Source organism: Cynocephalus volans, chromosome 3 (genome assembly GCF_027409185.1).
Source record: "Cynocephalus volans isolate mCynVol1 chromosome 3, mCynVol1.pri, whole genome shotgun sequence".
In the NCBI taxonomy this organism is placed as follows: Eukaryota; Metazoa; Chordata; class Mammalia; order Dermoptera; family Cynocephalidae; genus Cynocephalus; species Cynocephalus volans.
In genome coordinates this window covers 182,907,473-182,920,541 of record NC_084462.1, presented here as the reverse complement: position 1 = coordinate 182,920,541, position 13,069 = coordinate 182,907,473, and the positions used below count along the sequence as shown (strand labels likewise).

Below are 13,069 nucleotides of genomic sequence, written 5' to 3'. Positions count from 1 at the left end.
ACGCTCTCCCAAGTGAGCCACGGGCCAGCCCTCAAACTATCTTTAAAGATCATTAACTAATACACTGAGAATGTTCAGAGTGTGAACGCTTCCTAATTCATGTCATTGATAGTCATGCAGAATATCAGGTTATCGTGACTACTGTCTCAGAACACAACACTGGACTGCCCACTGGAGTGGTGGTGGTGGTGGGCACAGGTCTAAGCAGACCTGCCTGCTCAGTCCAGGCCGTCCGGGACGGGACTAGGGTGGGCTCCTTACTTGGCAATGGTCTTCAGCAGCCTGGCCGCCCACGTTAAGGACATTCAGAGAGCTGGCGCGCTTCATGCTGCAGCCGGACACAGACATGCAAGGACAAACGGATCAGCACATCGGTCAACCAGCAACAGGAGACACAGCAAACTGCCTCTCAAAGGCCTCTTACCACTGGGGGGCTCCTCGGGACCATCCCTAGGGGGAACGGGCCTTCGTCTCACTCGGACTAGGTCCCCCCAATCCTTACATGGGAGCCCCTAGTCTCATTGTATTTAGTGCCCAGCAGGAAAAAGGGCAGTTTCTCTGCATCTTTCACAGCAAAGTGCTTGTTTTAAAGCACCATATGTAAACTCAAAAGTGTTGTTAGATATCTACTTTTTAAAATGGGCTCATCTGGGAGCTGCGAGGCTGTGTGCTTCCTGTTGCCTTCAGACAGACGGGCCGCTGGGAGGGGCTCGGTGGCTCCGTGGGACTGACTCATCACCGTGAGGGACCACATTAAAGAGAGGCACTCAGAGCTCACTGTTAAGATGAGATGCATAAACATATTTTGTATTTTATATATTTTTCTATATTAAAAGTAGAGAATGATTTTATCATTAGTAAAGCAAATTCTGAAGCCAGTATTTCTCTAATTAGAAATCAAAGTTTAAAATAAATTTGATGGCTTTACATTTAAAGAAATACAAAGATTTATACATATATTTACTTTTTTTTCCCATTTGGTATCTTCGACATATTTGATGAAATATCCTACAAATTACCTGTAACCTAAGTTTAAACTGGATAGTTGCCACATTACTAGAATTGCTTACCACACCAGGGATGCCTTCAAACATAGTCACCTTGGCTTTTAAAGCTAAAATAGCAGATACTAAATACTTTGGGTGATTTCTGAGTGTTCTGCATGTGAACGGTGTGCAACATAAGTAATACACACTAGTATTTACTGCGTGAGCACGGCAAGGTCTGAAGGGCTGGCGCAACCCAGAGCAGAGTTGCAGGACACTCTGGGTGGGGACTGAGCCCAGGGCACCCGCCCATGCGTCGCCAGCCCCACCAGTAGAGCACTGCACAAGCGGCAGACACTTAGCCAGTTCTCTCACACTGAATAAACTACAACAAAAGCAAAGACCTTAATTTACTTATCCTCAAGCAAAACTCACCCCCAAACTGTCCCAAGGAAGCCCACACAATTGTTGCTAGAGTCCTAAACAAGTTCTCCTCTGCCTAGAACTACTCAAGAAAAAAGCGTAACATCAAACCAAATCACAAGTACATTATACTCTGGCATATTCAGTTATTCTTACTATTATTTAATAGGCCAATTAGTTTTTTCTAAGAAAGCTACACAGCCTTCTTCCTCAGACTCCCTTCTTACAAGACAAAGGTAAGAACAATCGGACCCTCACAGCAAATTCTTCCTCTCAAACCATTTAGTGCCATCGGTTAGGAGTCGAGCCCAGCAGCAGGCTGCAAACACCCTGCTCCTTCCTGGTATGTCCAGTTCAGCCTTTCTCAAAAGTGGTCCCGAACCAGCAGCCCCAGCAATTCCTGGGAACTTCTAGAAAGGCAAATTCTTGGGCCCACTTACCCAGAATTGAACACTTGGTGGTGGGGCCAACCAGTCTTGTGTGCACAAACCCTCCAGGAGATGTCTGAGAACCACTGGTAAAAACAGTTACTCCTCCTTGGAAAGATTATTCAGTTTTATGCACTTTATGGGATGAAATATCTGAAGTGATTTAGAAAACTTCAGTCTACACAGCTGCACACATCTGTTTCCACCTGGGTCCAGTCAAGCTGCAGTGCCATGGATATTTACCCCCGTTCTAAAGCTGGGGAGTGGTCTCACACTGCCACATTTGTTGCTGTTGCTGGCTGGTTCTGGGATCCAAACCCTTGTCCTTGGTGTTAGCAACACCACGCTCTAACCAGCTTAGCTGACCACTGACCTTGGTGGTGTAACACCTTGCTCTAACTACATTTTTTTAAATCACAGTAAAGGCAGTAAGAAAACATGAAAAAAACAGAAAAATTCTGAGCTCTCAAGTTGGAAGTATGATTCATATTATTTAGGACTCAGTGCCAGTATTAGGTTCGAGGAGGACCACTTAAGCTAGCACCACCCAAAGATACTCACAACAGCAGTTCCTGCCCTACAGGACTTCCCTGTAAAATACAAAGACAAAGGAACTCATAACCGCAACAGAACTCCATGCCAGCGGTCCCATCTGAAACCCTACTTTACATGCTAAGGGAACCAATAATTTTATAAACTTAAAAATCACCTAATTAACATAAGGCCTCAACAACTCCCACTGGATATTTCATTTAACTCATTAACATAATCTTTGGCCAATCAGAACAACACAACTCACCGTAAGAAATATAAGCCCAACCCTGGGGGTGGGGTGGCAGGCTAGGTCTCCTGCCTATGCCTCCCTGTGCTGCCTGCACAAATAATGCCTTCCAAGCCTGATTTCTCATCTTTGCTAATCGCTGACCTTTCGGCCAGAATTGGACTTTGCACTTAAACATCTTCAGAACATCCAGAACTTCAAATAACCAGTGTGTTTCCTCTCGAGGAACTAAATGATGCCTATATAGAGCATTCTGAGGCATCAGATCATTCACAGTAGGGGGATCTAAGGGTCCTGCAACAGTGTTCAGATCCTAATACTGCCCCTCAGAAGTGTTTAATCTTTCAAAATTCATAAAGCAGCAGACAGTAACTTATTATTTTAGTTCTGGAAATCTGTAAACATTTTAAAATAAAAGCACTTTATTCCAAAGGCAATTTAGAACCTATTCTCCCAAATAGACCTGTCACAGGCAACTTGCTGTCAAGACCCCACAAACTTCCCGAAGCCCAGACAGTCTTCAAACACTGGATCTTCCAGGTGGTTTTCCCAACAAACATTTATGTAACTCCCAAAACTCCCTCTACAGAAATGAGCTGTAAAGTTTTGAGAAGTGGGGTGACAGCTACTTACAAAAACCAAATTGCTCCTTTTGCCTCAAGACCGCACATCTCTAAAAACCCATTAAGAGAAGTTTCATCCACAAGCAGAGAGGCTCCTAGAGGGACACAGAGCTGCCAGGGGGCCAGGCCCCACCACAACCACAGCTGCGGATGTCTCTCAGCCCCTTGGCTGTGTGTGGCAGGGGGTCACAGGGCTACATGACACTGAGGGATGACAGTGCACATACTTTCAAAAAACTGTTTTTAAAAGGCAAAATAACAAAACAAAATAAGTAAATAAAAAAGCAAAATAACAAACAAAACGAATAAGAGGCCCATAAACTTTAATATTTCTGATACTTCCGCAGGAACTTGGTTTCACAGTCCTGAGACAATTAGAACTCTTACCCACAGAATCACTTTTAAAATAGAGTTTTACTAAGAATCAGTCTTTAAAAAGTAGGTACCATTTGGGAGGTTAAGAGTCACACAGAACAGCTGACAAAAGAGTGCTTGAGAGAGAAAGGCGTCCAAAAACAGGAGAGAGGGTGTAGGGGCGGCAACCCCGCCCCGCGGTAGTCTGCACCAGCGGGACACGCTGCTCGGGGGTGCCGAGAGCCTACCTTTCGGACACCTTCTAAAAAACAAATACCTTAAGACCCAAATTCCCTTGAAAACTTGATTGTTATTGTTCAAAAGACTCTAAGACCCATGACTTAAAATCTTTCTTCCAACATATGGAAAACCTAAGGTTTTTAAAATGTCCTGAAGAACTCCTTATAATAACGTCTTGCAGTTGCCATCCTTCTATTTAAAACCATTTCTCTCCCCATAGTAATACCTGTATGACATTTCATATAGTCGTAGCTAATATTTGATTTTAAAAAATTAAAATTTTAAAGGATTTAAACTAATGCTAATTTAAAAAACAAATAATACATACCTAGAGCAAACATGTTTCAAATGCTCCATGTTTTAATATTAAATTCCTACTTTTCATTGCTAAGGCTTTCTTTAAACAGGTAACAAAAGCAAAGAATTCCCTACATTGCTTTTAAAGGCCTCAACCCCTTTAGCCACTAACAGGAAATTTCACAATTATTTTTTAACCTATCTCGGGAAGAAATTAGATGGGAACTGTTAACCCTTTCTCTTCCATTGCTAAAATACGGGAAAGCGCCTGGAGTCTTCTCTGCGTTGTGGGTGAGAAGTGCTGTGCTAGGAGAGGGGCCTCTGTCGCCGCCGCAGTGGGAGGATGGGAGGATCGGGAGGGCTAGCAGGAGATAGTTACCCGGGGTTCTTTGGTTCACTCTCTCGTGAACTTCCTCCCTTCAGCTTCCTAACCAGCTTCTCACTGCTGCGTCTAATGGAAGCCCGGAGTTTGATAAAGGAACCACTGCGTTTTAAAGATCCAGTTCCATCCTGAAAAAAACGTGAACAAATGTGAAGCTGCAGACGGTCCACCCTGCCCCCCGAGGTTCAACCTGATGCAAACAGGAGCTCACAGCATGGCCGACCCCACCACCACCCACTGGTGACACCCGTCCTACAGAAACCACCCCTCTGCATTGTACATAAATATGCTTTAAACAGAAATCTATCCATTTTAATTTCATTAAAGATAACCCTATAATCATAAAAACCTGTGAACATGAGGAAGATCATTCAAGCAAAAGTAATCACATCTCCAAAAGAAAATTAATTACAGTGCTGTTTTGAGACAAAAGACAACATACGAAGTCTCAAGAAAATTAGGGCAGCTAGGAATAGCACCAAAATCAAATTCTACGTTTAATGACTGTGTAAGCATCTGCTCCAGGTAACAGCACAGGACTCAAACATTCAGATGTGACAGAGGCAATGTCTTCCCCCTAACACTTCCATCTAAGTGCAATACGTAGGTGTGACGTTTCTTCAGTAAACTTTACAGAATGGTTTCCTTAAATGGTGACCATAAGTGGGGACAGAGAATTAAATAAAATACTCGTTCTATACAGTAACTAAAACCCTCAGACGCCCGGCAAGAAGCGCCCGCTGGCCTCACGCCTGATTCAGACATTAATAAGTGAAGTCCATGGCAGTGTCTGGGCATGAAAATCAAAAACACAGAGTGAAAACAATGTGTGGACAGCAGCTTTTATTCTGAGGATGAGTAAGCCCTGTTATTCTAGAAGCTCCACAATGCTGCACTCCATGGAAAGGGTGAGAAGTTCTACTTAGCAGACAGACACCGAGACACAGGTCAGTTGGAGTGAGTTTATTAGAAGTTAGAAAGACACAAATACACAAATCACTGAGCACTTGAAGATTAGTAGAGAAAAGCAGAGTTGCCCAAGTTTCACACAGACTACACGGCAAATGCTACTGGAACGCATCCTAGGGACAGCCGAGCCCGGGCGGCACTGGCGGGCTCTAAATACAGTGGGGCGCGTGCAGCACACGCCTTACTCTTACAACTTAGCTACGGGCCACATGTCACCATCATGCTCTTGCAATAATACCTTGTGTGACACTTTAACTACCTGTTATCAGAGTGAACAACTAATCGCTCTTAATTTTTAAATTCGCGTATTACACAGTAAATGGATTTTATTAATACAGTTTATGTTTACTAAGTACATATCTGGTAAAGCTACATGTATACAGAAATCAGGAACCCCCCAAAAAGGACAGCAGCACCAAAAGGGATGGCCAGTCACAGAGAGGTGCAGCTCTGACAAGATCCTAGGGGACGCTAGACACAGCGGGCAGCACTGGAGAGAGAAGGGAAGCCGGAGCGGCGCCGCCCGTCATGCAGGAGGCAGTGTGAGAGTCACACGGGCGGCTAGGCCTGTCAGACAGAAACAAACAAGAGAGAAAGCCAGATGAAACCGAGCTGAGGAAAGGCGACAGGCTCCACTAGCACAGCCTGCTTTACAGTATTTCTAGGTCACGAATCTCCGCAGCATTGTGAATGGCTTTAGTACAGGGGAGAACCTTCTACCCGCTCCTATCGGCCCAAAATAAAACAGGTGCAGGACCTTATGTGCATTTTACAGAATCTACACTGGTTTACTTCTACCAGTCACCAAAGTAAAATTCAACATTTTTAGACTATGGATTAACATTGTGTTAGAAATCTCCTTAATACTTAGTGTTAAAGGTTTTACAAGTAACTGTACAAAAAGGAGATTCTGCAATGAAAAACATTTACAGAGACCAAAGTAAAGGGTATACATAGGAAGACAGATTCAATTAAGCCTCTCGTTTGCATCCCTGAACTATAAAGTTCTCCCTGAAATCAAGTATGACTTTCATTCTCTTAAAAGCACAAAATTTTGACATTTCAGAAACTTTAAGAAACCTCTGATTTTAAAGTCTACAGCACATTTTAAACATGCAGTTGATAATCCAAAACAAATGAATTTCCACAGGCCACAGTGCACCCTGGGTGCTGCCACACTGGAAAGCCGCCGGTGGAGGGAAGCGCGAGGACCTGCGCCCCACCCGCTCGGACTCACCATGGGACGCTGAGCAAGTCATTTAACCAGCCCGAGCTTCATTTTTCTCATCTTTAAAATGGAAAAATAAAACTTGTTACCAACGCCTCAAGAATGTTGGGAGGACAAGAAAACATAAGTCTTCGCTGCTCTTCAGAAAAAGGATGCTAAATGCTAACACAGTTCCATAAACAGCACAGCTGCCCCCGCTACTCACGTCTAAAGCCAGCACTCTGCTACAGTCGTGTTATTTACACTACACCTGAACTAGACACTTGGCAGAATGGGGAAGACTCCCTTCACTCAGATCCCAAAAGTACTTCATGTCACACACACATACACACTCACAGCCACTGGAGTGGCAAGCTGGCAATGGGGCCACGGAGTCCTAGGCTTGGGGTCCCGGCCAGCTCCAGTGCTGCCGCCTTTCACCTCCCTGCACTTGTCACCTTAGAACCTCAGCTGATGACAACCAGTGGGAAGGACAGCTGGCCACCTGCCCCAACCCAGGCAGATTTCTATTCAATGTAGGCTTGAGGGATTGGGAGGTAACACTTTCAAAAACTGCCTATCTCTTTATATGGCCATGAAAGAATAGTCACGTTACAAAAGTGGGTTTCTGAACAGACATTAATAGTAAAATATAATGTTTAAAAAATATACAGGGCTGGCCAGTTAGCTCAGTTGATTAGAGTACAGTGTTATAACACCAAGGTCAAGGGTTAGGATCCCCATACCTGCCAGCCAATAAACAACAACAACAACAACAACAACAAAAAAGATATATATAGCAGTAATTATCTATATACAATAGAATTTCAAATAATTTGGTGTTTTGTCATTTATTTCTTTTTGGAATATTCTAGCCCTCCTAGTGCAACTTTTTAAAAATAAAAATTAAATTATTTCTAATCAACAATATATCCACTCTCCAATAATCCTGGGTAAGAATTTAGTGTATAAAACTTGTAGGAATGTTGTGGAAAGAGTGAGGCAATAAGGTGGGGCTGCTCGTGAAGGGCCCCAGCAGAGACCCGGCAGCCGGAAAAAGACAGAGGCCGATGCGGAGGGGAGGCCAGCCCTGGAAGCCTGGGCTCCACGTAGAATGGGACGTGTGTAATGAGCATCGTGTGTCTCCTGGGACCACTGTATATACAATTACGTGTCACAAGACAGCCCAAAGGGGCTTGCACAGCCCAGTGGGGACCCAGTGCCAGTGTGTGACACACCACATCACAAAGTTACACAAGGCCACACAGACAGAGGTTAAAGGAAATCTAATCTTATCCAGAAATTCACATGCATAAAGCATCTGCATTTTCAGAAGTAGGACCATAAAAGAGAACTCAGAATGATAGTGACAGTGACTTTTTGATTTGCACACTTCATACACAAAAGAGTTCAAGAAGTGACATTTTCAAGTAGTTTAATCATAATCTTTACAATACATACTTAAAAGAACAAAATGATACTTCCCTACATGTATTATCTACCATGTCAAACTGCACGGGAACTGCTGGCACCTGTCAGTGGCCTTGTCCCCTTCCCTTCAGACAGCACGGGACTCAGTTCTGTGCAGCAAGTGCCCAGTAACACAAAGGGCAGCGATCATGACCTAGTCTGCCTTCTCTCTCACATTACCCTTTGCTTTAAATGTTACTTCTGAATATTGAGAAATACTAAGCCGAATACCCTGTGTAAGGGGTTATCATAACTTAATCAAAACCTGTAGTGCTAATTCCCTGTAACTGTCGACACTGAAGCTGTGACTGTATAATAGAGCACCTTAATGTTTTTCTCTACAGTAGCATGAAATTTTTTAAAAATTAAAATCTTACATAGAGCCTCAATACAAAATAAAATCTAAGTAGCAATGCCCATTATGAATGTGTGACAAGTTCTTTTATATAAAGTAAACCAATAAGAACAATGAAGCAACCTACAAAACCCAAAATTTGAAATCTGAAGCTACAGATGATAGGTACAGTCTTAATGACTACTTTAACACCCAATTTATTTCTCTCTCTTTCTTTTTGGCAGCTGGCTGGTAAGGGGATCCAAAACCTTGACCTTACTGTTATCAACACCTAATTCTCTATTTTATCGTCACTGCATAATACTGAAAAACATCTTGATGCACACAAATAAGTGGTTGCAAATGATAATGGTTTTTAAACCATTTGCTTTGCAATCTCATGGAAATCCTCATTTAAACAGAAACAGCATGAGGAACTGTATTCTAACATCTGTACAAAGGCAAACTATTGTGCTGGACTGCAGTGTATTAACATCTCAATCAAACCTGACCCTTAAAATGGACTCCTTTTATTGTGTGTAATTATACCAAAATAAAGTCGACTTAAAAGTAACACCTAAGTGTGCATACTGCCATCACTGCCTTTTTTAAAAAAAAATAAAATGTCAAAGTATGCTTTGAAAATAAAATTCAAGGGCCGAGCCCGTGGCGCACTCGGGAGAGTGCAGCGCTGGGAGCGCGACAACGCTCCCGCCGCGGGTTCAGATCCTATATAGGAATGGCCGGTGCACTCACTGGCTGAGTGCCGGTCACGAAAAAGACAAAAAAAAAAAAAAAAAGAAAGAAAAGAAAATTCAAATCAAAAGTTAGCTGAGCAGTGCCTTCTCAGAACCTCAGGGCTGCAAGGAGACCCCTGAAGATGAGGGTGGCTTTCGCTGCACCTCCGGTGAATTCTAAGACTCCCTCTGAAGAAAGGGCTCCCTGCACCACTGAGAGTGAGTTTACAGCCACTGGACTGGATGACTTATGATCCACAGACTGTTTCAGTAAATCTACACAGGGCCAACGTGCAAAGATGCAGAGCCAACAGCGTCTAAAAGTCAAATGTGCTGCTCGGGAAAAGGGAACACCCGAATCACGGTGTATGCAAGTCCTACATAATAATGTGTCCCGAGTGAGGAAGCCCTGTGAGAGGAGGAAGGACGTACGCCCTTGGAGGAGTGGTCGCTTTCCCCACTACAGCTTTCCTTGCCGCCCGCAGGCTGACAGGGGCCAGCCCACGAATCCCTCCCCAGCAGAGAAAAGTAGCTCTCCCTCATCCCCGAGTCCCTCTTTAGGACAGTGATAGAACTCTGAGCTGTCCACGGTTTTATCATCGTGTGATTTCATGTAAGTATGGACCTAGAAATACTGTCTCAAGAGAAAGTTCCTCCAGAACTTCATTCAAGAGTACCAAAATTTGCACCCCGGCTTCTAAAGACTGGAGAGAAGGGACCTGCCCTTCTGCACAAAGCATGCAGGAGCAGCAGCCGCCACGAGAGCACAGTACACAGTTCTGACAGAGCGCGGCCAGGGCAGGACTACTGGGTCATCACTTGGTTTTGGACGACTGCCCAACTGGGGTTGGACGGTCAAAGCAGATGCTGACTGTTGTCTTGGCACAGAAAAAGCCAAAGCAAGAAAGCTGCCAAATACAGTCAGTCAAGAGAATGTTCTCTCTGAAATTTTGCCTACTAGCATTTTTTACAAAATGTTTATTTATAATGCTATCTCCTATTAAACTGCTACAGCTATAGGAAATCCTAAAGAATAATTGGATTCAAAAAGTAAGAGGTTATAAGGAAGCCCAAAACTATAATCTGGCAAAACATCTGTACAATTACAACTAATCAGACAGCACTACTCCAAATTCAAAAAAACCAATAATGCACCCATATAGGTTAAATCCTGTGTTCAACTCTCCCTGATAAAAAGCAAAATCCAAAAGACACCAGCTCAATGTACAAAAAAGTTATCCAAGTGTTACAAAATTCGCTGGAGAGAAAAGGTCTGGAAGGCCTCGCGCTCTCTGGGAAGCACTGGACAGCACTGGTGGTAGGAGTTTACACAGAGGCAAACTGGTGCCGCCCAGAGGCTGAGCCCGTGCAGCCCCTCGGGAGCTCTGGCTTGTCTCCCTCACAGGTATGTGTGCCAGCCCTGAACACCTCGGACTGGCACCCATGAAGGGCACTGAGCCACTGGACACCCCCTCGAGTGTAAACGCTCGATATTCAGGACTGAGGCAGGACAGGACGTCAGGAAGAGCAGCACCCTAGTGTCTTGTTCTTGAGCTGTTCTTTTGTGAAGAACAGCTTTAGGGCATTTTCATTCATCTCCCTTTAGGGCATCTCCCTTTAGGGCATTTTCATTCATTCCAACAAAAACTGGAGCAGCTTGCTCAGTGAAGTTAGGAGCACTGGAGTTAGCAACGAGATGGGGGAATTAAGGACACAAGTTAGTTATGTGCCACACTGATCCTCGTGTGAAACTCAGGCCAGACGATCACTATGCCTTAACAGCCAGGACACTCAATCAGCACTGACGTGCTCAAAGTCAAGCCAAACCGTTTTTGTGGGCTCCTAAGGAGAAAACTACCACTGCAAACACATCACAGACTTCCGTATTAGCAGAAGTTAAGAACTTACAGGAAGCTTAACTGGCACTTAATTTGAGGAAAGGAGAGCGTCTAGCACACGAGACAGGAGGGAGGCCCGGGGTGGCGGTGGCGGTGGCGCCTGCCAGCTGTGCGCTGTACTTACCCCGTTCCACTCTACGCTCATACTCACTTCCTCCCCCCCGTCAGGGCCGCTCTCGTACTTGACCACGTCCGCGTTGAGGCTCTCCCGGCTTCTCCGCTTCTCCAGGCTCTCAGGGTCATTTAGCACTTCAGCTACTCTCTGTTTGTGAACATTGTCAAGACCCTGTGAGCCAGGCAGGGGGAAAACGGTTTGACCCGTTAGCACTTCAGTTGTGTTAGGTATTTCTGAGATATTTAAACTTCACTAGGAAAATAAAACACCCGTTCTGAATCACTGGAGGGAAAACGTCAGAACAGTGGTTTCTCGGAGGAGGTAAGGAGGGACCGGAAGAGGCGTGAGGTGCCTCCTGGAGTACAGGTGGCAGGGTTTGGTCACACAGCACACGTGCTGCCAGACTCAGGAACGCACACGTAAGACCATGCACTGCATTCTAGGAAAAATTTTACTTCAAATTTTTTAAAACTGTAAACAAACATTGAGCTCTAGTTGATGATTTGTAAACAAATATTTAGAAGGAAGAATACTGATGTCTACACATTATTTCAAATGCTTCAAAAAAAATAAAACGATCGGGCCAGCCAGTTAGCTCAGTTGGTCAGAGCGTGGTGCTGAAAACAAGGTCCAGGGTTCAAGGCCTGTACCCGCCAGGCGCCAAAAACATAAATAAAAATAAAAGGACTGAAGGATGGATGGATGTGACAATGTATACTAGAAAGTTTACAACACAGTCCAGGTGGCAGGAGTGAAATTCATTCAACTTTTCTCTATGTCTGAAAAGTTTCATAAGATGCTAGGAAAATGCCCAGGTTTTGACATTAAGTCCCCGGGGGGTTCAGCTTCCAAAATAAGAATATGATTGAAAACTCATGAATTACTTTCTTCTCAGTATAACTTTTTAAAAAGAAACTAGCTGCTAATTCCCAAGAGGCATTATAAGAGCAAACTTTCACACTTCTGGACAGCAGTCAGCAGTGAGAGCACGCACCTTACTTTTTCAATGATTATTTCACCCATATTTGAGTGAAAACATACCAGCACTAAAATCTAACAGGGACGTTCTCCATGTGTATCTCGTGCTTTGCGGTGACCAAGATGCGATAGGCTGTGTGCTCTGAGTGGGCGCAGAACACGCTCGTGCAGGTACCGCATATCTTCCCTGGCTCTCCCAGTTTCCTCCTCGTGAGGCACAAACCCCAAAACAGACCACAGCTGCCGGGACTCCTACAGCAATGCAGCACTGTGGCGAGGGGGCCATTCTCAGTAAAGCACTAGCAATTCCTTTCTTTAATTAGCCAGTCCTTTCTGCAACTCCAGAAGTTTCTCTTTCTATACTTTGCTCCTTTTATAAACATGATCTGAAAAACTAAAACAAAGTCTAGATTGTCAACACCTCTCCTGTCTCAGCTCTCATACTGTAAACAAGCGCTCCTCTCAGTCTGTTTAGTGCCACTTTTTTCACATTTTTGTGCTTTTTGTTGGTGATTTTGCTGTCCAAAACAGCTCCCAAGCACAGTGCTGAAGTGCCACCTAGTGCTCCTAAGCGCAAAGCTGTGACGGGCCTTATCGAGAACATCAGTGTGTTAGAGAAGCTCCGTGGAGGCCCAAGCTATAGTGCTGCTGGCCACAGTTCCATGTTAGTGAATCAATAACATACACTAAATAAGGTGTCCTGAAACAGAAACACACAAAGCAAGACTCACAGGAACCTAATTCTATATTTTCGCCTAAGGGAAATGGTTCTGTATTTGCTAATTCAGCGTTCATGTGATTTATAGAACTTAACTACCTCAAATAATGAGAACAGACTATTGTTTTG

At 44.1% G+C, this 13,069-nt stretch overlaps 1 protein-coding gene across 16 annotated transcripts in view; it reads right to left on the bottom strand.

The window, feature by feature from the left end:
• Window positions 1-13,069, bottom strand: part of KLC1 (kinesin light chain 1) — a 57,240-nt gene that overhangs the window by 8,574 nt on the left and 35,597 nt on the right. For 4 of the 16 annotated variants that reach the window (XM_063089381.1, XM_063089386.1, XM_063089387.1 and 1 more), the window contains exons 13-14: window positions 11,254-11,415; window positions 4,512-4,642 (exon numbers count right to left, since the gene is read on the bottom strand). In XM_063089381.1, the coding sequence (XP_062945451.1) occupies window positions 4,512-4,642; window positions 11,254-11,415 (293 nt within the window). Of the gene's footprint in view, window positions 1-261; window positions 329-3,547; window positions 4,643-5,342; window positions 6,051-6,720; window positions 6,772-11,253; window positions 11,416-13,069 lie in introns of those variants that run through there. The other 12 variants (XM_063089384.1, XM_063089389.1, XM_063089383.1 and 9 more) reach the window with 11 other exon arrangements.